Source organism: Rhyacophila brunnea, unplaced genomic scaffold (assembly GCF_057557595.1).
Source record: "Rhyacophila brunnea isolate RB1 unplaced genomic scaffold, BYU_Rbru_1.0 scaffold_20, whole genome shotgun sequence".
Taxonomy (NCBI): Eukaryota; Metazoa; Arthropoda; class Insecta; order Trichoptera; family Rhyacophilidae; genus Rhyacophila; species Rhyacophila brunnea.
This window is the reverse complement of record NW_028232860.1, coordinates 14,611,318-14,635,225: the sequence shown is the minus strand read 5'-3', so window position 1 is coordinate 14,635,225 and position 23,908 is coordinate 14,611,318. Positions and strand designations below refer to the sequence as shown.

At 31.6% G+C, this 23,908-nt stretch overlaps 1 protein-coding gene across 1 annotated transcript in view; it reads left to right on the top strand.

Moving 5' to 3' along the window:
- Positions 1-20,200, top strand: part of LOC147071259 (cell growth regulator with RING finger domain protein 1-like) — a 130,645-nt gene extending 110,445 nt beyond the window's left edge. Inside the window, exons 4-7 of the mRNA XM_085948052.1 lie at positions 1,969-2,116; positions 16,586-16,693; positions 17,494-17,638; positions 18,977-20,200. Of these exons, the coding sequence (XP_085804178.1) occupies positions 1,969-2,116; positions 16,586-16,693; positions 17,494-17,638; positions 18,977-19,143 (568 nt within the window). The 3' untranslated portion in view covers positions 19,144-20,200. The remainder of the gene's footprint in view (positions 1-1,968; positions 2,117-16,585; positions 16,694-17,493; positions 17,639-18,976) is intronic.
- The last annotated feature ends 3,708 nt before the right edge of the window (positions 20,201-23,908 follow it).

Below are 23,908 nucleotides of genomic sequence, written 5' to 3'. Positions count from 1 at the left end.
ACAACGTTTAAGGAGTGTCCAGGATCATGGTTTGAAAATACAATAAAAACTCAATTTTGACCTACGACGAGCACGTGGGCCGTTAAGTTATTATATTATGCAATCTATTCATTGATTGCAAACAGTTAATGGAAATACTAATCATTGAGCTTCATAATTCGCCGTCGCCTCCAAAGGGCATGCGTCATAGCGCACTGCGTTATAGTTACCTTTGCAAGAGTATTGTTCCAAATACGGTATCGTATTTTTCGAAATCGATAGCGGCTACCAAATCGGTCACACAGAGAACACAGAATATATGCCGCTAAATCGGCTATATATTGGAATTGCAGATTATTAGATTTCCCGGTGCCGGCAGTGTAAATTAAAACAGATGGTTCAAATAATGCCTACTACTTACAGATAGGAATTCCAATCCCGGGATCCCGAGCTATTTTCGATACCTATGAATACCGGGATTGATAAACATAATCCCGAAGCTTACGGGATTGATTTTTTTATCAATCTTTATGGAAAATAAAATAAAAACGAAAATATAACAGAAAAAATACTTTTAATAACAAATAACTACATTTAAAATAAACCGAGTTTGAATGAAGTTTGATTTATACCCATGTGTAAGTTGCCGATTCATTTTATTTTTTCACATAAATCAATAAAAATGAGAAAGATTGGAAAAAAACAATGCTTCGCACTATTAACAAAGTAATTCCACCATGATCTCATACGTTTTACGGCAGTTTCGTATTTGGCTGACTTATTAGATTTACGAAGCGGAAAGGCCATAAGTACACCATGATTTGCTTTACTATTTTAAATCTCGCTAACCCATTCATTAAAAGTGTCCAAAGCGTCTTTGGACGCCCTAATTACACCAATTCTTATGTTAATTACTATCAATTAACTAATTGCGGCATAGAAAGGATTAAGTCTTTACTATCAGAAACAGCAATCTCATATTATATTCACATTATTATTTATATTACAATATTATTTACTCCATTAAACTTATGTATTTCCAAGATTGAACGTATACAATATTAACAATAAATGTCTTAAATAGTATAAATTATACTAGATTTATTTTTGACCGATTTTATCAATGTTATTTGTAAATGTAAAAAAATTATATTGACAATGGAAAAAAATGCCAATCCTGGGATCAGAATTTTGGCTCGGGATTGGATTCCCTACTTACAGACAAATATATTATGTCCACATACAAATTATTCAATATTTTTTAAACTTTTATCACTAAACAGATACACATGGTCAATCAGTTGTGAAATTAAATGTAGTTTGGAAAGTCCACGTCATATAAATTATCATGTTTTAATCAAAACAGCATTTCACAAGACCACGCATCGCTACTTCAGATGAAACGATTTTTTTTCCGAAAAACAGTTACACTTGCTTGTTTTTGCACATCTGTACATATTTAACATACGCGGTGAAATACATAAAAAAACATGCTCATTTGTATAAAAATAATTTATACAAAATATCGTCACTGTTCTGGCAGAAGACACTAATTCGAAAAAATGACATATTGAGTTAGTTATACCAACGTGTTCCTTATTTCAAACTTTACCGTCTGGAAACCTTCTTAATAAATAAACAGTCTTTATTTTAAAGTCATCCTTTTTACGATTACTTAATAAACTCACGTGATAGACCATTTCAAACATTTTAACAACTTCAAAGTCAAATTACTCAAAACTAGTATTCTCCAGTTAGTGTGTTTTGCCAGAACAGAGACGATATGATTGTAACAGTTCTTACACAACGTTTATTTATTTACGGACATACCTATGTTACTCTGGACCAGGCATATAAACAAAGTGACATTATGACAAAAATACTGTCAAATTTATTACTAATATCATGGTTTTTTCATCACTTCATGCCTCTTTTCATTGACAAACCGCCTTCATATGGATGAATGAATGAACTGGCCTTTATTTTCAGAGATGGGAATCACTCAGAGCAGACGCTACGGTTACAGCTTCCGCCACCCGCCCAACTAAGACTCGGAACGCCCCCAAGACTGTGCTACCCGCTTGTTGTGTTAATCACTAGAGACGATGACCCAGACCGTCTGGTTTCCGACGATACGGTATATTCTTTAACCATCAATCCATTATATCAATAAAATTATAGGTACATCATAATTATAATATGGAAAGCTTACCACGATAGTTAAGTAACACTGAACTCTGAAGTTCATATTCAAAAAGGGTATGAAAAATCACAGTCACTTTAAGGGGGAGTGTAATGTTACTAGCGCTTCTACTGGCAGAATACGAAGATGCAATTTAATACAATGTTTTCAAGAGATGTACAGTGAAACCCCGATTCTACGGTTTTCAAGGGACCCTACAAAAAAAACGATAAATGCGGGATATATTTAAAAAAAAAAAAACTCGTTTTTCTCCTGGATATTTTTCGACGTCTTGAATTATTTTTAGTTTAAGTTTTCTTCATGGGGGGGGGGCATTTTAGTTGCGACTTATAAAAATTCGTGATATGAGACGCGAGGCAAGCCTGAGCCCCAACCGACCTGTGCAAACAAATCGACGCGGCTGAAAGGTCTATATGTATCATAAACAATTCCATGAAAGAGAAATGAAAAATATTCAACAAAAACGGTAAATCAGGATGATATTTGTGACGGGACCATAATATTTAGATGATAGATCGAGGAAAGCGATAAATTGAGGAACGATAAATGCGGGATTATTTAACATTGTTCTTATGGGTGTTTGGCGGGACTTTCAAAAATGAACGATCTGTGTGGGAAAACGGTTTATGCGAGAACAATAGATCGCGGTACCACTGTATAATTAATATAAAGAATGTTAATTTCTCAAATCTTGTGAATTATTCATTGAATAAAAGAAATAGTTTTTTAAAGTATTAGCAAGTGTAAGTACGTTATAGCTAAAATTTGGAGTGATCCGGGCGTTGGTTAGTAATTAGCAGTGGCGAAGGGTGACTTTTGGGAAGAGGTAAGCTGTAGAGATCAGAGAAAAATAGCACACTTGTAAGGTATACTTACAGGAAATAAGAAGATAATACTTACGATATTAGTACTGATGAATAATAATATGTGCACACTAATGACAACGCCACACTGAATCGTTGAAATTTCAATAGCTCACCGACGGTATAAAATTGAGCGATGAGTTTAAATTATGTATTTTCATAAACATTCATACACGTAACATACGCCCAAAAATATATCATTGGTGGCTTTGAAAAAAGCCGTTGTTGTCATTTTGCCATTCAAAACACTTCAAGATATTTCAGTAGGTAATTAATATAAAGGCTTACTATATGATCATTTGTACTCTAAGTCAATTCGTCTGTTTTTCTGCAGAAATTTTTTTAAAACATCATCATAAAATGTTTGCCCACGTTTTAATTTAATTAATAATTCTTTTTCAATAGCTATAATTGAAAGATTCGATAATCTAGTTTGATTTTGAGTATTTCGACAATATGTGTGGACACGTTTTAGAGTAGAAAAACTCCTTTCTGCCGTCGCTGTCGTGGTCGGTAGCGTTAAAAATAATTTGACTAGTTTATAAGTCTGTGAGAAAGCTTCCACTAGACATTTTTTGTTTTTAAAATATTCGAACAACTCTCTTAAATTTGAATCTTGAAATTCTGGTAAAGAATAAATGACTTTAAGTTCGTTTTTCAATTGACTTGAATCAAAAATACCAGAATAACTGTTTTTCAGGGATTCAAATAGTTTATCTGGAAATTTTCGTTTAAACGATTTAAATAGCGTCGGTTCAAGTAATTCTAAAAAATTTAATTTTTCAAATGAAACAAATCTATCGTTCATTTGCATTAAAATGTTATCGCAAACCTCCTTAAAAATGATTTTAAAATATTGCTCATCATTTAATTCATTTCTGCGACGTTTTTTTGGTGGTTCACAGAGGTTTTTATATTTATTATATAAATTACTAAAACTATTTTGGAAGTCGGTCTCTAACCATTTTTTAAATTCGTTAATTTTTTTAATGGAATAAGAAATGTTTACAGTTCTACTTTGAATAATTTTAAATAAAATATCCGTTCGGGCATAGATTTCGGAGAATATTCCTAAGTAAAAGTTAAATTCAAATTCTTTAAATTTACTATCATAAGCATCTGCAAAGGTTAAAGAATCTTCATCCCATTTAGAAGAATTATTCTGTATTGTCTCGAATGTCGTTATGAAATCAGATCTATTGTCATGTATTACATTAAGTATACGAGAGTGGTAGTGCCACCTGGTCGATGCAACACTTGGAAGACGGCGATCCATTATTTCATTGAGCAATGCACTTCTCTTTGTAGATGTATTAAAAAAACTCACTAATTTATTAATGTGTCCAAAAAATTTTTTACATTCCGCAACATTTTCAACGGATCTAGATAAAACTAAATTTAAAATATGAGCATGGCACGGTACAAATATGGCCATAGAACATTTTTCTCGAACTTTTGATTGAACTCCGTTTAATTCTGAAGACATTACTGCAGCCCCATCATAACTTTGCGCTACCAATTTTTCACTACAATTAAACTTTTCTAATATGGAGAATACATGTGAACTCAAAACAATGGCAGTTCTCTCTGAACTTACGTCTACATAACCTAAAAATCGTTCTTCTACAGAATTATTTGAAACGTATCGCAAAATGGTTGTTAACTGTTCACGGCGACTAATATCTGGTGTTTCATCTATCATTATAGAAACAAAACTAGCTTCTGCAATTTCAGCCTTAATTTCTGAAATAATTACGGATGATATTGACGAAATTAAATCATTCTGAATCTCACCTGATAATCCAGAAAAGGCGCACGAAGATTTTAATGAATTAAAATGTCCTTCAATTACAGAATCGTAAGATGATAAAAATTGAAGAGATTCTATGAAATTTCCACGATTATTTGATGATTCACTTTCATCGTGTGCTCGAAAAGATAATTCTTGTTTACCCAAAAAAATTGTTGTATCTATCAATCTACGCATTATATTAAGATTTCTGTCGACTTTCTCATTGTGTACTCTAGCAATTGCCTTTTGTTGTTTATCAACGGCAAATTCGATTCTAGTTTTACCAAAAGATTCCAGATTTACGATTGAATGTAAATGTTTTTCTGTAGTCACATGTTTTACCACTGAATTTGTCAAATTATTTAAATCACTTATACCAGAATAATTCCACGCAGACTTATCTGTGGCAAATAGCATACATGGCCAACAGTATAGTTTATTTAATTGACAACTGCCAGTCAAAAACGAATATTTGTCATATAAATTGTTGTGGAAATGTCTAACATAAGTTTTTTTTGCTGTATGCAAATTTAAATGAACGGTTGATCTTCCAGCTTTGATAATTTCTGATTTTTGGTTAAACGTCAAACTTGAAAATGATATTTTTTAAATTTGATCTGTACTACAGCAATGACCAATTTCAGTTGGAAAACTAGACATTTTTACAAATAATTTGTATTTGAAGCACTGACGAATGACTTAGGGTACAAAAAAAGATAATCTATCCACATTCAGAATACAATAAATCACAGAATTGTCTCACAAAATAAAACTATACCACCATGTTTTGAACAACAATCTGACTGAATTAAAACGATATAAATTATGTTTGTCTATGACTGAACTAATCTAAATAATTATCACGAGATACAATTATTTGTTATTTTTAAAATCAATTAATAATTATATCTGATTGAACCCAATAGACATTATTTTTTTAAATCATCTTATTTATTTATTATTATTTAAAGCGGCAGGCATAGACAATAAACTTTGCAAAAAGAGTTGGAAGGCGGTCACTCGAACGCTTCCAAGACGTGATAAAATTTGTAGACTTGCTCGAAGACATGAGTCATATAAGGTATAGAAAACCATTTTCGATTATGAAGTCAATAATCGACAATCGTCATTCAAAGAAAAACAACAGATGTCGTCACTCGCTTGTAATTTTTTGTTTGATTCTAAACTCGGCTAATTTACATAGTCTACATTCAAATTCACACAATAGATGACTCTTAATATTTTAAAATTTTCTATATATTTTTTTATTGCAATTTGAAATAAATACTTGAAGATATAGTTTTCTTAGAAGGTAGGCTTTAAATAATCGCTTAGTATGGAGCCTTCGCCACTGGTAATTAGGATTGATATCTTGATTTGAAACACAAAACCGATAGCCAAAAATGAATGCAATTTGATAGGTAATCATTTAATGTAAAAAAAACTGCTAGTTAATTTCGTCGTAATTAGATAAGACGCCTGTAGCTTAAATGGTAAAGTATATTGACACGAATCCAGTGAATACAGGTTCATGTTCCGTCAGGCGTCGTATTTTTTCAATAAATATGTTCTTTCTAGTTTGTATTATCCTTAGGTGTTTCATTGAACACTTATTATTACACATTTTATAGTTATTTTTTATATCTCCTTGTAAAGCCTCAGTGGCGTTTTACGGAGCGGGGCATGCGACATGCATGTTAAACAAGTGTACACAATATGCATGCTTTGTACTGCAAAACGCTGCCACTGAGGCCTTATGCTTATGTTCATTATAAGAAATAAGTTCAACAAGATTTTTGAATAATTTATAGTTTTAATGTTAGATATATCTAGAAAATAAAAATGACCGAATCAAGGTTAGGTCCCTATGGTCATAATTCACAAGCAAACATTTTATAACAGTTTTTTTTAATTGTCACTTTATGTTTGAATTTAAAAAATATTTATATTTCCTTTGTTAAATATACCAATATATTAAAAATATATATTATCAGTAAAATGTATTAAACTGCATCTCTATTGCTAAAATATGCCTTCAGTAAATGAGTCGCCTAGAGTCATAACTAACATTTTGCAATTTTGTCATTTTTGAGTTAAATATACCTAGTGATTCTAAAGGCATTAATCTATCTAATCTAATATAAAGAAAAATAGTTGGATATCAAAAGTCACTTTAAACCATGTAAAAATCGTTGACAATGTTGACTGTTGGTGTCATAACTCACATTTTTCAATGAATAATAACCTAACCAAACCAAACAAAATGCTCTATTTCTCATAGTGTGCTGTGTGTCTGCAGCCTTAGTATTATATATATATTTAAAAAAAATAATGTAAATCAACTCACCTACTCATTAATATTCAAGGGAGTTCTTTTCTTTTAATTACAAATAACAGTGCTCTGGTGGTTTTGTGCGATTAATGGATTCTATCATGAGCTCCACATAGTGAATAGGGCCCACAGGCCAGGATCTTTCACCCATATATTAAAAATATTTAATAGCTCTGAAACAAAGCAGCGCCGCAGGCGACTTTTTTTACTATTAATAAAATTATATGAAAAATGCATTAGCAAACTAACCAAGAACTCAGGAAATAGATTTTTGTTTGCTTCAATATATCTGGCGTAGAAATCATTTAAAAGTGGAGACATGTTTTATTGTTATATTATATTAAAGAAATCACGTCAAAAACAATTAAAAAAAAAATATCAAACCCTGCCTACACGCTTCAGTTGACACTTTAGCTACGAGTGACATTTAAATTTGAGGTTATTGTTTTCATGCAACCAGCGGTCGTTTTGTGCATTACCGAAACAGAGCGTTTGCAAAAGCGCCATTTTTAAATTTCTCCGCTCCAAATATTTTTTTAATAGGATTTAAATATGTATTATATATTAAAATAAACATTCATGCACTGAATTTTCACTGTTACGTTAAGATATGAACTTTTATTTATTTGTAGATATTATGGTATAAAAAATAATTTATTCAAAAATTTTGGCACCTCCCCTGGCAATAGATCGCGCCTCCCCTGGGAGGCGCGCCTCCCAGGTTGGAAACCGCTGTCGTAATAAATTATACTAATGGTTTTATAAATGCGTTTAAAAATTAATAAATGTAAAAAATCTTAACACCACTGCACAGTTATGTACCGAAATATGACTATATTCTAAAACATTAGAGCGAGAGGTTTAAAAGAATACTATTTTATGTAACAAAAATACTTTATGCAGTCATCAAATGTTTAAAATAACTATAAAGGATAATAAGGCTTCAAAATTATATAAATAGATTATCTACAACGTTTAAGGAGTGTCCAGGATCATGGTTTGAAAATACAATAAAAACTCAATTTTGACCTACGACGAGCACGTGGGCCGTTAAGTTATTATATTATGCAATCTATTCATTGATTGCAAACAGTTAATGGAAATACTAATCATTGAGCTTCATAATTCGCCGTCGCCTCCAAAGGGCATGCGTCATAGCGCACTGCGTTATAGTTACCTTTGCAAGAGTATTGTTCCAAATACGGTATCGTATTTTTCGAAATCGATAGCGGCTACCAAATCGGTCACACAGAGAACACAGAATATATGCCGCTAAATCGGCTATATATTGGAATTGCAGATTATTAGATTTCCCGGTGCCGGCAGTGTAAATTAAAACAGATGGTTCAAATAATGCCTACTACTTACAGATAGGAATTCCAATCCCGGGATCCCGAGCTATTTTCGATACCTATGAATACCGGGATTGATAAACATAATCCCGAAGCTTACGGGATTGATTTTTTTATCAATCTTTATGGAAAATAAAATAAAAACGAAAATATAACAGAAAAAATACTTTTAATAACAAATAACTACATTTAAAATAAACCGAGTTTGAATGAAGTTTGATTTATACCCATGTGTAAGTTGCCGATTCATTTTATTTTTTCACATAAATCAATAAAAATGAGAAAGATTGGAAAAAAACAATGCTTCGCACTATTAACAAAGTAATTCCACCATGATCTCATACGTTTTACGGCAGTTTCGTATTTGGCTGACTTATTAGATTTACGAAGCGGAAAGGCCATAAGTACACCATGATTTGCTTTACTATTTTAAATCTCGCTAACCCATTCATTAAAAGTGTCCAAAGCGTCTTTGGACGCCCTAATTACACCAATTCTTATGTTAATTACTATCAATTAACTAATTGCGGCATAGAAAGGATTAAGTCTTTACTATCAGAAACAGCAATCTCATATTATATTCACATTATTATTTATATTACAATATTATTTACTCCATTAAACTTATGTATTTCCAAGATTGAACGTATACAATATTAACAATAAATGTCTTAAATAGTATAAATTATACTAGATTTATTTTTGACCGATTTTATCAATGTTATTTGTAAATGTAAAAAAATTATATTGACAATGGAAAAAAATGCCAATCCTGGGATCAGAATTTTGGCTCGGGATTGGATTCCCTACTTACAGACAAATATATTATGTCCACATACAAATTATTCAATATTTTTTAAACTTTTATCACTAAACAGATACACATGGTCAATCAGTTGTGAAATTAAATGTAGTTTGGAAAGTCCACGTCATATAAATTATCATGTTTTAATCAAAACAGCATTTCACAAGACCACGCATCGCTACTTCAGATGAAACGATTTTTTTTCCGAAAAACAGTTACACTTGCTTGTTTTTGCACATCTGTACATATTTAACATACGCGGTGAAATACATAAAAAAACATGCTCATTTGTATAAAAATAATTTATACAAAATATCGTCACTGTTCTGGCAGAAGACACTAATTCGAAAAAATGACATATTGAGTTAGTTATACCAACGTGTTCCTTATTTCAAACTTTACCGTCTGGAAACCTTCTTAATAAATAAACAGTCTTTATTTTAAAGTCATCCTTTTTACGATTACTTAATAAACTCACGTGATAGACCATTTCAAACATTTTAACAACTTCAAAGTCAAATTACTCAAAACTAGTATTCTCCAGTTAGTGTGTTTTGCCAGAACAGAGACGATATGATTGTAACAGTTCTTACACAACGTTTATTTATTTACGGACATACCTATGTTACTCTGGACCAGGCATATAAACAAAGTGACATTATGACAAAAATACTGTCAAATTTATTACTAATATCATGGTTTTTTCATCACTTCATGCCTCTTTTCATTGACAAACCGCCTTCATATGGATGAATGAATGAACTGGCCTTTATTTTCAGAGATGGGAATCACTCAGAGCAGACGCTACGGTTACAGCTTCCGCCACCCGCCCAACTAAGACTCGGAACGCCCCCAAGACTGTGCTACCCGCTTGTTGTGTTAATCACTAGAGACGATGACCCAGACCGTCTGGTTTCCGACGATACGGTATATTCTTTAACCATCAATCCATTATATCAATAAAATTATAGGTACATCATAATTATAATATGGAAAGCTTACCACGATAGTTAAGTAACACTGAACTCTGAAGTTCATATTCAAAAAGGGTATGAAAAATCACAGTCACTTTAAGGGGGAGTGTAATGTTACTAGCGCTTCTACTGGCAGAATACGAAGATGCAATTTAATACAATGTTTTCAAGAGATGTACAGTGAAACCCCGATTCTACGGTTTTCAAGGGACCCTACAAAAAAAACGATAAATGCGGGATATATTTAAAAAAAAAAAAACTCGTTTTTCTCCTGGATATTTTTCGACGTCTTGAATTATTTTTAGTTTAAGTTTTCTTCATGGGGGGGGGGCATTTTAGTTGCGACTTATAAAAATTCGTGATATGAGACGCGAGGCAAGCCTGAGCCCCAACCGACCTGTGCAAACAAATCGACGCGGCTGAAAGGTCTATATGTATCATAAACAATTCCATGAAAGAGAAATGAAAAATATTCAACAAAAACGGTAAATCAGGATGATATTTGTGACGGGACCATAATATTTAGATGATAGATCGAGGAAAGCGATAAATTGAGGAACGATAAATGCGGGATTATTTAACATTGTTCTTATGGGTGTTTGGCGGGACTTTCAAAAATGAACGATCTGTGTGGGAAAACGGTTTATGCGAGAACAATAGATCGCGGTACCACTGTATAATTAATATAAAGAATGTTAATTTCTCAAATCTTGTGAATTATTCATTGAATAAAAGAAATAGTTTTTTAAAGTATTAGCAAGTGTAAGTACGTTATAGCTAAAATTTGGAGTGATCCGGGCGTTGGTTAGTAATTAGCAGTGGCGAAGGGTGACTTTTGGGAAGAGGTAAGCTGTAGAGATCAGAGAAAAATAGCACACTTGTAAGGTATACTTACAGGAAATAAGAAGATAATACTTACGATATTAGTACTGATGAATAATAATATGTGCACACTAATGACAACGCCACACTGAATCGTTGAAATTTCAATAGCTCACCGACGGTATAAAATTGAGCGATGAGTTTAAATTATGTATTTTCATAAACATTCATACACGTAACATACGCCCAAAAATATATCATTGGTGGCTTTGAAAAAAGCCGTTGTTGTCATTTTGCCATTCAAAACACTTCAAGATATTTCAGTAGGTAATTAATATAAAGGCTTACTATATGATCATTTGTACTCTAAGTCAATTCGTCTGTTTTTCTGCAGAAATTTTTTTAAAACATCATCATAAAATGTTTGCCCACGTTTTAATTTAATTAATAATTCTTTTTCAATAGCTATAATTGAAAGATTCGATAATCTAGTTTGATTTTGAGTATTTCGACAATATGTGTGGACACGTTTTAGAGTAGAAAAACTCCTTTCTGCCGTCGCTGTCGTGGTCGGTAGCGTTAAAAATAATTTGACTAGTTTATAAGTCTGTGAGAAAGCTTCCACTAGACATTTTTTGTTTTTAAAATATTCGAACAACTCTCTTAAATTTGAATCTTGAAATTCTGGTAAAGAATAAATGACTTTAAGTTCGTTTTTCAATTGACTTGAATCAAAAATACCAGAATAACTGTTTTTCAGGGATTCAAATAGTTTATCTGGAAATTTTCGTTTAAACGATTTAAATAGCGTCGGTTCAAGTAATTCTAAAAAATTTAATTTTTCAAATGAAACAAATCTATCGTTCATTTGCATTAAAATGTTATCGCAAACCTCCTTAAAAATGATTTTAAAATATTGCTCATCATTTAATTCATTTCTGCGACGTTTTTTTGGTGGTTCACAGAGGTTTTTATATTTATTATATAAATTACTAAAACTATTTTGGAAGTCGGTCTCTAACCATTTTTTAAATTCGTTAATTTTTTTAATGGAATAAGAAATGTTTACAGTTCTACTTTGAATAATTTTAAATAAAATATCCGTTCGGGCATAGATTTCGGAGAATATTCCTAAGTAAAAGTTAAATTCAAATTCTTTAAATTTACTATCATAAGCATCTGCAAAGGTTAAAGAATCTTCATCCCATTTAGAAGAATTATTCTGTATTGTCTCGAATGTCGTTATGAAATCAGATCTATTGTCATGTATTACATTAAGTATACGAGAGTGGTAGTGCCACCTGGTCGATGCAACACTTGGAAGACGGCGATCCATTATTTCATTGAGCAATGCACTTCTCTTTGTAGATGTATTAAAAAAACTCACTAATTTATTAATGTGTCCAAAAAATTTTTTACATTCCGCAACATTTTCAACGGATCTAGATAAAACTAAATTTAAAATATGAGCATGGCACGGTACAAATATGGCCATAGAACATTTTTCTCGAACTTTTGATTGAACTCCGTTTAATTCTGAAGACATTACTGCAGCCCCATCATAACTTTGCGCTACCAATTTTTCACTACAATTAAACTTTTCTAATATGGAGAATACATGTGAACTCAAAACAATGGCAGTTCTCTCTGAACTTACGTCTACATAACCTAAAAATCGTTCTTCTACAGAATTATTTGAAACGTATCGCAAAATGGTTGTTAACTGTTCACGGCGACTAATATCTGGTGTTTCATCTATCATTATAGAAACAAAACTAGCTTCTGCAATTTCAGCCTTAATTTCTGAAATAATTACGGATGATATTGACGAAATTAAATCATTCTGAATCTCACCTGATAATCCAGAAAAGGCGCACGAAGATTTTAATGAATTAAAATGTCCTTCAATTACAGAATCGTAAGATGATAAAAATTGAAGAGATTCTATGAAATTTCCACGATTATTTGATGATTCACTTTCATCGTGTGCTCGAAAAGATAATTCTTGTTTACCCAAAAAAATTGTTGTATCTATCAATCTACGCATTATATTAAGATTTCTGTCGACTTTCTCATTGTGTACTCTAGCAATTGCCTTTTGTTGTTTATCAACGGCAAATTCGATTCTAGTTTTACCAAAAGATTCCAGATTTACGATTGAATGTAAATGTTTTTCTGTAGTCACATGTTTTACCACTGAATTTGTCAAATTATTTAAATCACTTATACCAGAATAATTCCACGCAGACTTATCTGTGGCAAATAGCATACATGGCCAACAGTATAGTTTATTTAATTGACAACTGCCAGTCAAAAACGAATATTTGTCATATAAATTGTTGTGGAAATGTCTAACATAAGTTTTTTTTGCTGTATGCAAATTTAAATGAACGGTTGATCTTCCAGCTTTGATAATTTCTGATTTTTGGTTAAACGTCAAACTTGAAAATGATATTTTTTAAATTTGATCTGTACTACAGCAATGACCAATTTCAGTTGGAAAACTAGACATTTTTACAAATAATTTGTATTTGAAGCACTGACGAATGACTTAGGGTACAAAAAAAGATAATCTATCCACATTCAGAATACAATAAATCACAGAATTGTCTCACAAAATAAAACTATACCACCATGTTTTGAACAACAATCTGACTGAATTAAAACGATATAAATTATGTTTGTCTATGACTGAACTAATCTAAATAATTATCACGAGATACAATTATTTGTTATTTTTAAAATCAATTAATAATTATATCTGATTGAACCCAATAGACATTATTTTTTTAAATCATCTTATTTATTTATTATTATTTAAAGCGGCAGGCATAGACAATAAACTTTGCAAAAAGAGTTGGAAGGCGGTCACTCGAACGCTTCCAAGACGTGATAAAATTTGTAGACTTGCTCGAAGACATGAGTCATATAAGGTATAGAAAACCATTTTCGATTATGAAGTCAATAATCGACAATCGTCATTCAAAGAAAAACAACAGATGTCGTCACTCGCTTGTAATTTTTTGTTTGATTCTAAACTCGGCTAATTTACATAGTCTACATTCAAATTCACACAATAGATGACTCTTAATATTTTAAAATTTTCTATATATTTTTTTATTGCAATTTGAAATAAATACTTGAAGATATAGTTTTCTTAGAAGGTAGGCTTTAAATAATCGCTTAGTATGGAGCCTTCGCCACTGGTAATTAGGATTGATATCTTGATTTGAAACACAAAACCGATAGCCAAAAATGAATGCAATTTGATAGGTAATCATTTAATGTAAAAAAAACTGCTAGTTAATTTCGTCGTAATTAGATAAGACGCCTGTAGCTTAAATGGTAAAGTATATTGACACGAATCCAGTGAATACAGGTTCATGTTCCGTCAGGCGTCGTATTTTTTCAATAAATATGTTCTTTCTAGTTTGTATTATCCTTAGGTGTTTCATTGAACACTTATTATTACACATTTTATAGTTATTTTTTATATCTCCTTGTAAAGCCTCAGTGGCGTTTTACGGAGCGGGGCATGCGACATGCATGTTAAACAAGTGTACACAATATGCATGCTTTGTACTGCAAAACGCTGCCACTGAGGCCTTATGCTTATGTTCATTATAAGAAATAAGTTCAACAAGATTTTTGAATAATTTATAGTTTTAATGTTAGATATATCTAGAAAATAAAAATGACCGAATCAAGGTTAGGTCCCTATGGTCATAATTCACAAGCAAACATTTTATAACAGTTTTTTTTAATTGTCACTTTATGTTTGAATTTAAAAAATATTTATATTTCCTTTGTTAAATATACCAATATATTAAAAATATATATTATCAGTAAAATGTATTAAACTGCATCTCTATTGCTAAAATATGCCTTCAGTAAATGAGTCGCCTAGAGTCATAACTAACATTTTGCAATTTTGTCATTTTTGAGTTAAATATACCTAGTGATTCTAAAGGCATTAATCTATCTAATCTAATATAAAGAAAAATAGTTGGATATCAAAAGTCACTTTAAACCATGTAAAAATCGTTGACAATGTTGACTGTTGGTGTCATAACTCACATTTTTCAATGAATAATAACCTAACCAAACCAAACAAAATGCTCTATTTCTCATAGTGTGCTGTGTGTCTGCAGCCTTAGTATTATATATATATTTAAAAAAAATAATGTAAATCAACTCACCTACTCATTAATATTCAAGGGAGTTCTTTTCTTTTAATTACAAATAACAGTGCTCTGGTGGTTTTGTGCGATTACCTCAAAACTCGGTTTTTTGAATATGTGAGTTATGACTCTAAGCAACTCAAATCTACAGTCGCACTGCCTTTAATTGGCCTCACCTTAAATTTATACAAAGTAATTGGCTCTAAATTTAAGTTCCTAAAATTAACATTGGTCAATATTTTTGGTTGTTTAAAAAATTCTTGTTTAAGGTGAAGGTTTTCCTAGCAGATGTTTTGTTTTGCACATTTTACTATATCTTGATGTAAGGCTGGACAATAATATATCTTCAATGTAAAAAATACAATTATTTAACAATTAACTATTAAATAATTTACTCATATCATCATTTCTTAATGGTTTCATGGAATAATATTAGCTCAAGATGATCTAAGTTTGGTAATTCTCAAATCTTTACTGTCAAACAAATTATCGTCAATTTTTTGTAACAACTTTGCAAACAATGGTGTCGATTTTGTAAATTAGTATTTGATCACTCAAACGTCTTAAATACACAGATTTCGATTTTCAAACGTCATTGACGTCGCAAAGTTTATTCACACGAAAATTTTGCAGGTGTATACGTATTTCGCACCATTGATAATGGCTAATATGAAAGGGCAACACCGAAAATGTCATTTATTATTATAATGAAGGACGAAACACGACTGACAGTTTTATTTTTGCATTCAGTTTGTAAATAAAATTTCCTTAAATCAGTTCTTGCGCCAATAAAAAAATGAGTGTGCAAACACACTCGACAGAAATAAAACCTTCTGTTTTGCTCTCCATTCAGATGCATAGATATTAGTTCGAGCCATAGTAAATTGTTTAAAGTTTGCAATTGGTTTTTTAGTCAAAATAAAATATTTAATTAAAATTGGAATGTATAAAACCTATTAAATTTTCAAACAAATACAATAACTATTTTGTATTGCCATCTATTAATACTAACACAAACTAATACTATATTATTATATAATATAATTTATTGGTTTGTGTCTAAAATAATAGTTTTATTTTATATTATATAGATAAAAATTGTTATTTCGTTTGTTTGGCATTCATTAACTATATTTGTGATATTATTAGGTTTATCACAAGGTCAGTCAATATAAACTCTATTCTGGAAGACACATTTGCTCCGCTTAGTAACGAAAATGGTACCTAATAATTATTTACATTTCTCATTGTTAGTAAAGTGGATGTCTTGTTATGTTTATAGGTGGCGCTGGTGAATGTTGTGCATATACGTGATTCAGTCTGTCCGTTACCAACGAGTGTTTTAGCCCAATACTTGAAACAAGCCAATGGACAACTCTCATGTTTAAAGGTAAACATTATGACATTTTTCTAATATATAGAATAATCTGTAAATATAGCTATTTCATCTTATCTCCTATATATCTCCAACTATCAATGGACAATCCAGACAGTGTAAAATGCTCCATACCAATTATTATTCTCATATTTTGACTACTATCTATGGAAAATTGTGGTGCTGAGGTTGAGGAAAAGGTGAGCAGTGATAGAAACACATTACCATAACGTGAGCTCATGTGCTGTATTGCTCTCGGAACATTCAATAATAAAAACTGATAGAAACATTGTGTCAATACACATAATTACTTATCATTTGTAGCTTTCTTCTTAACCACTAAAATATGTGAGCTCACGGGTGAGGTGATCTTTGAGTGGTTCTGATACATTTTGACAGATTTTGCTGACACTTCGTTTTCAGCTTGAAATGTGCTACGGGATTGGAGCATGATGTCTACATTATAACATTTTAAATTTAAGTAAAACAACATTGAACACTTTTTCCGCGAGCTTAGATGATAATGATTTATCTTTGAAATTGTTTTACTCAATTTGGTTAGGTACTGTATTCCCTTTATTTCTTTTTAATACTACAACTGACTGTGAGACAACAATGATAGTAGTGTAGTTAGTAAAACAGTCACAGAAATACACAGGCTTTAGAGACAATCACATGGATACATTGTGACTTCACAGCAAGTCGAATCTATGATGCCAGCGACTATTGCATTTGACTACGAAGACCGCCCTTAAATCTTCAGCTCCTCAATTACACTACTTATAAACTACATTTTGTGTTTTTATGCTTTCCAGCAACTTTATTTGGCTACTGGCAACCCTGCGACATATGAAGTGTCCGAACCGCCATGCGAGCAGTTGTGTGCAGTGTGCCAAGCTTTCCCTCTTTCCAGAGCACTGTTGCCATGCCGGCACACCTGTGTCTGCGCACCCTGTTTTAGTAAGTTTCTACATTGATCGCTTAATGTCAGTCGTCCATATTTTGATTCACCTAGTATACTCGTGGGATCTTACGGCCTAGAAATATATACTGCCTATATATTTCTACCATATAAAAGTATTCAATTAAATAATATATTGTACAGTGCTGGATAAGTAATCTTTTTATTTACCATTTTAACTTACTATGTGACAGTCGCGAAGAGTACCTATTGAAAGGAGATAAGCGATGGGTGATCATGGATAATATGACACTGTGTTGATTACATTGGACATTAATCCATTTGGTGGTTAATAAATTCTCATAATTAAATGATTTATTTACATAATCGTTTGTTATGGTCACTGGCTATGTGATTGCAGTGGCGAAGGGTGGAGGTAGGCTGTTAAGATCCGCCATAAATAGTGCACATTAAACTTTTTCAGACATACATATTTGTTTTCATTGAAATAAGACTACAATTTACAGAAAATGTTGGTTAGTTTTGAAAATTCAATTAAACCCTGAGAAACCAAGTCACAATAGATAATAGTCAAAAAATATGTGTCTATCTATAAAATATCTAAAATTATGCAATCAAATCATACATAACTTTGAATATTCAATAGATAAAATAATATTTTTTATTTATTTTAGTTTGGTTTAGGCAGGGCTTAATGAAATAAAAAAATAAACCAACAAAATGTGTAAAATGTATTTTTAATCCAACGAAAACAAATAACTATGAATGAAAAAGTGTGCACAATTTTGTCGTATCGCCCAAATTAGACCAAAACTATTATGGTTTCGTTTAGGCAGGGTTTAATTGATTTTTAAAAACTAACTAACACGATCTGTAAATTGTAGTCTTAGTTCAATGAAAACAAATACATATGACTAACAAAGTTTAGTGTGAACTATTTATAGCGAATCTTAACAGCCTACCTCCACCCTTCGCCACTGTGTGATTGGAATCATCAAAATATTGTAAAACAATAAAAACCATATTTATCATCTATGTAATGCCTGACTCCTTTCAAGCATATATAAAGGACATAAAACGCAATAATTACCTATTGTCACAGTGATAAATGAGTGGTAGGATGTCTGCTTCTGAAGCTGTTTCTTTTATTGTTTTTTCAATGTATGGTATGGACCCAGAAGCCCTAATAAATGGAGTGAATGACCACAACCATTTCTTCTAAAAAAATACATGTTAGATACCAAGACTGGCACTAAAGTGAGTTTGAGTGAGTGTTACCATAGTAACCCCCTCGTAGTGAAATAATCAACCACATAAAAAAGTGATATCGGATTGTAGTAGATATAAAAATCAAAAAGATTTTTTTTCTCTTTCAGATAAGTTAGACAGGTGCCCTATCTGTCGCAGTCCTATCCACAGTTACTTCTGCATCCGCGGCGAAGATTACCTTCCGATGGAAGTCGGCAGTCCTCCCTCCAAGCCGTCCATCAGCTGGATAGACTCGTGGAATGACAGATTGACCGACTTCCTAGGATTTCGATAGGCTAACATTATTAATAAACGTACTGTCATCGGCGAGATTTATTGTAAAATATTGCTTCCACATCCCATGTATAAATATTAAATGTGACTTATTGATAATGATAGGTATTATTAGCGAGAGATTTTGATCCACCTGATTTTTATTGTTTTAATTATCTATATTTTGCAAAGGCCTAATATATTATAAGAATAACTACATCCCTATATAGCGAAATTATCATAACCAATAGCAAAACTGCATACAAGTGTATACTTTTACCTACAGAAAGTATGTGCATACATGACTCACCACACAAAATACAGCAGTCATTCTTAGCTGTACCTAAACTACCGAATTATTGAGCTTCCTTTTCTTCTTCATCGTATTGAGGATTTTTTTATTATGTATTAAGCTACAAAGTCTCAGCTGAGCTATTTAGGTATGCATTTATACACTATTATTAATATTAATAAATAGTAATAACTATAATATTAATACTGTCGACCGAAGGTACTTGATGGAATTTGAATTTAAATTTTAATGGATTTAAATTTTGTACTATTCCATTTGAGTCATTTTTTTGCGACCCGGGTTTCATGTTTTGGCCTCTTCAGGCACTATTTGTATTTACCTTTTGATGAGTGCACATAGTGCCTGAAGATGCCAAAAGGCGAAACCCGGTTCGCAAAAAACGACTCAAATGGAATAGTACACAACTTAAATCTATTAACATTTATATAAGATTAATGATAATCAAAACAAAAAATACTATCCGTAATGGAATAAGTACATAATATTACAATGTTAGACTCATCCATGTGGCTTATAAATTATATTTGCAGGTTACTACATTCACTGAGAAACTATTGGATATACAAAAACGCGTGATGTTCGGCTGAGCTATAAACATGTCAAGATTTATAAATTATCTTGTTAGGTTGCTCGACATTATTCTCTTTTGCCGTTTTTTGTTATTTATACGGTGCACATGAAATAGCCCGCGGAATCTCCCAATCACAGTTTTAACTGGATTAGTTTATGGTAATTTCGCTGTACTGGGACAATTTATGTAATAAGTAAAAAAAAAAACACGATATAACTTAGAAGTTGTAGATAAAATATTATCTGGAAAAAAAGACAAATAGGTTGTTATAGTGAAATATTGAAATGAAAATCATCTCATACTACAACCGGGCTGATACATTAGTTCCTTCTCTACATAATGCAATCAACAGATAACTCATAATTTAATTGGAACCATTCATATTAGGTGTCGTCATGTCCAACTTTGTAGGCTGTGATCCACTGTCCAGTATCAAAACTGCCAGTGATCTACCTGCTACCACACTCTCCCATTGTCATTGTCATTTGGTGAATGACACAAATGTGTTACAAATTAAACAAATGACACTTGTCTTTCACCGTGACAACCAAACTACATCACTGCTTGTTACCCGCCTGAACTATAGAGTCTTATATATTATTATATTTAAAATTAATTTCCCAATAAATTAGAACCTCGATATAATGGTCTGATGCAGGTGAGAGGGTGTTCGTTAAAGCCGAAAGTCTGTTATATAAAAAACACAAACAAAATCCTGTTTATTTGTCTTCGGATCATGACCCAGTATTAAACAGTAACAACTCAAAAAACGTAATTTTGAGATAATCATGTTTTAATATGTTGAATATTTTACAATACACAAGATTTGGCAAGTTTTAAAAGGATATATGTCAGAATTTATCTATTCTAAATTGAAACATATGGTCAATCGCCTGCTTTAAATAGAAACAATTCGAAATGATTCTGTACAAAACTGGTTTTGTTTGAAAGTTTGTAAAAATTCATATCGTCTCTGTTCTGGCAGAACACTAACTGGAGAATTTTAGTTTTGAGTAATTTGACTTTGAAATTGTGAGTTTATTAAGTAATCGTAAAAAGGATGACTTTAAAATAAAGACAGTTTATTTATTAAGAAGGTTTCCAGACGGTATAGTTTGAAATAAGGAACATTTTGGTATAACTAACTCAATATGTAATTTTTTCAAATTAGTGTCTTCTGCCAGAACAGTGACGATATGGGCTTTTAGGCTCTCATAGTATCTAAATTATTTTTTTCGAATTGTTTCTATACAAAACCGACAAGAGCTCATTTTTACGAGTATTTTGATACCGATATCGCGAAATGTCGAATTGTTGACTTGTTACCTGCAATACTGGGTCATTGATATATTCAGACACCCGTTGTGGTGTGATGTTAATGTTCAATGTCGACGCACTTACTTTCAGTAATCCTGCTTTGAAAAAAGAATCAAGTTTTGTTTGCACTTTGGAAGTTTGTTTTTTTTTTAAATCAACTCTAAAATTACAAAAATGCATGTAACATAGTTGAATTTCATTATGTGACGAATAGTCAAGTTATTAGATCATTGAGATGCGATCTTATCACTAAGAACTTTGTTTTTGGCCGTGTTGTTTCAGCTTCCTCGCTATCTTCACTTCCATTATCATTTTTCAAGATCATAACTTCATCTGCTATTTCACTCTCAGTCATGATGTGATTGATACCCAGGGTCACCTTCGTCTGCTTCTAACCATTGTACACTTATTGAATTCATTTCGAGTAAACAAATTAAACTGCTGTGTGAAATAACGGCCAGTGTTGCAAACGGGAGTGCTACGTTCAGTCTACAAGTAGGATGGCACTATGACTCGATTTTGAGTGCGAGAGGTATGAAGTTATTATTATTTGCAGAACATTGTTTACAAGCGATGACACTTGGATTTAAGCATGTATAACATTAACAAGATGTTTTTAACAATTTTCAAATTTGGCCGGATATTTTTTCCGTTATATCAGATGTTCGTTATATCCAAAATCCGTTATATCATGGTTTTACTGGAATATCAAAATCAAAGTTATCTGGTTGTAGTTATTGGTGACAAATTAAATGTCTGTATATTATTAGTAATGCTTCTGAAATAGATCCTCAAATATTTTGTTAACGACAGAAATTTGTGGGATTCATTTTTAGTTTGCCATAGTCTCCTACTATTTATTCCTTTTTTTTCAGTGACACAATGTAACGCTTCTTCTATCTTATCGTGACGTGTGAATCAACCGTAGTTATATATATAATCTATAACACTATGTATTTCGTAACCTATCTTAAAGCTAGCAGTTTTTTAAGTGATATTTTAGTATAGAGACCATTTATTATTTGAAACTCGAGTCGAGAATGTGTGATCGAATTGGTGATATACAAAATTGGTAGTGAGTAGTTTAGCTTTAGTTTACTATAACTTTCATAGATGGAGTGGAAGAATTTACAAGATGCAGTAGTGAATGAAGAGAGGCTGACACATAAGTAATATAATCGTGAAATTAATCACTTCATACAAAAACATAATACAGTGGAACCCCAATTTTACATGCCCACAATTTACGTCTGAAATATTCAAAATTTGATTAAAATTACGAACACATTAATTAATGTCAGACGCATGTGTGCATTCTATTTATAGACATCATGTCTGCAGTGCCCAAAACTAAAGCGATTGTGTATGTTTATTGTTTTATGTTTTTTTTTCAGCAAAGAAAAACGTTGATTCAAGAGAAAAGGAAAATACTCGAAAAGGTGAAAGAATGGCATAATAAATGCTCCAAACCAATTTGTATGACTTTTAATTACGTTTTCCCTTTGTTTACATTTTTTTTCAATCCCCCAAAAGTGTAGAATTGGGTTTTCACTGTATGTAGTCGCACAGATAAGGTATTGTTTTGTTGTTTTATGTGACCTTTCAAAATGCATTTCAAATGAATTATGTATAAACTTCATTAACAATAATCGAGCTGAGGATTAAATGTGTACAAGTTACATATAAGTAAAAATGAATTACGACCAGTTTGCACATCACCACATTTTTATGCGTGAACCAAGATTAAATTTGAACATTTAACTGCTTTATATGAAAAGTAATACCTAACACCAGATTACACCAGGCAACACAAAAGTGGTTGCCTTCTGGGTGTGGCTGTAAGAAGGTACAATTCTCGAGTGTGGAGAAATATGAGATAAATTTAAACACAGTATGTGTCAAAGAATATATTATTTTCAATAGTTACGTCTGTTTCCATAATATGTATTAAAATTTTTCACGTAAAAGAAACACTCATTTTAATATTGACAATATTTGAGGACATTTAACGGGCTTTGTATTTCTTGCATTGGCCTGACCGTTGTTATAGATTAAGTCGAATTACGTTAAGTCATAAACCAAATCTGGTTTCAAAGACTTTTCAGACTCATGGACTTTTTTGAGAAAATCTTGATATTATGTATTTACATAATATTTTATATTTTTACTTAACTTGTATTCCTTCAAACACAAAAAATATTAATAAGCTTTAATAAAATCAATATTCTTTTTAGAATGGTAATAATGGATCATTAGGGAACAAGACTTCATTTTTACAGTATATTGTAAATAGTTATGAAGAATTGTTATTTTTTGATTTACTTGGTCACCGATGCACTTGCATTCGTTCAGTCCTCAGCTCCTCAATTAACAGCCAATGAATAGATTATCTTAAAAATGAGTAGGCAATTATTTCCTTTTGGCAAGTTGTCATTAGTTTTAATCCTATTCCTGTAGAATCAAAATAAACTATGTCATCTTAATAAAATTAGTAACGGTACAACTAAACGTATTCATATAAATAACAATATTATAATAATTTGTGAAATTATCTTACCCCGTTTTTTCTTTCCTATGCGTATGTAT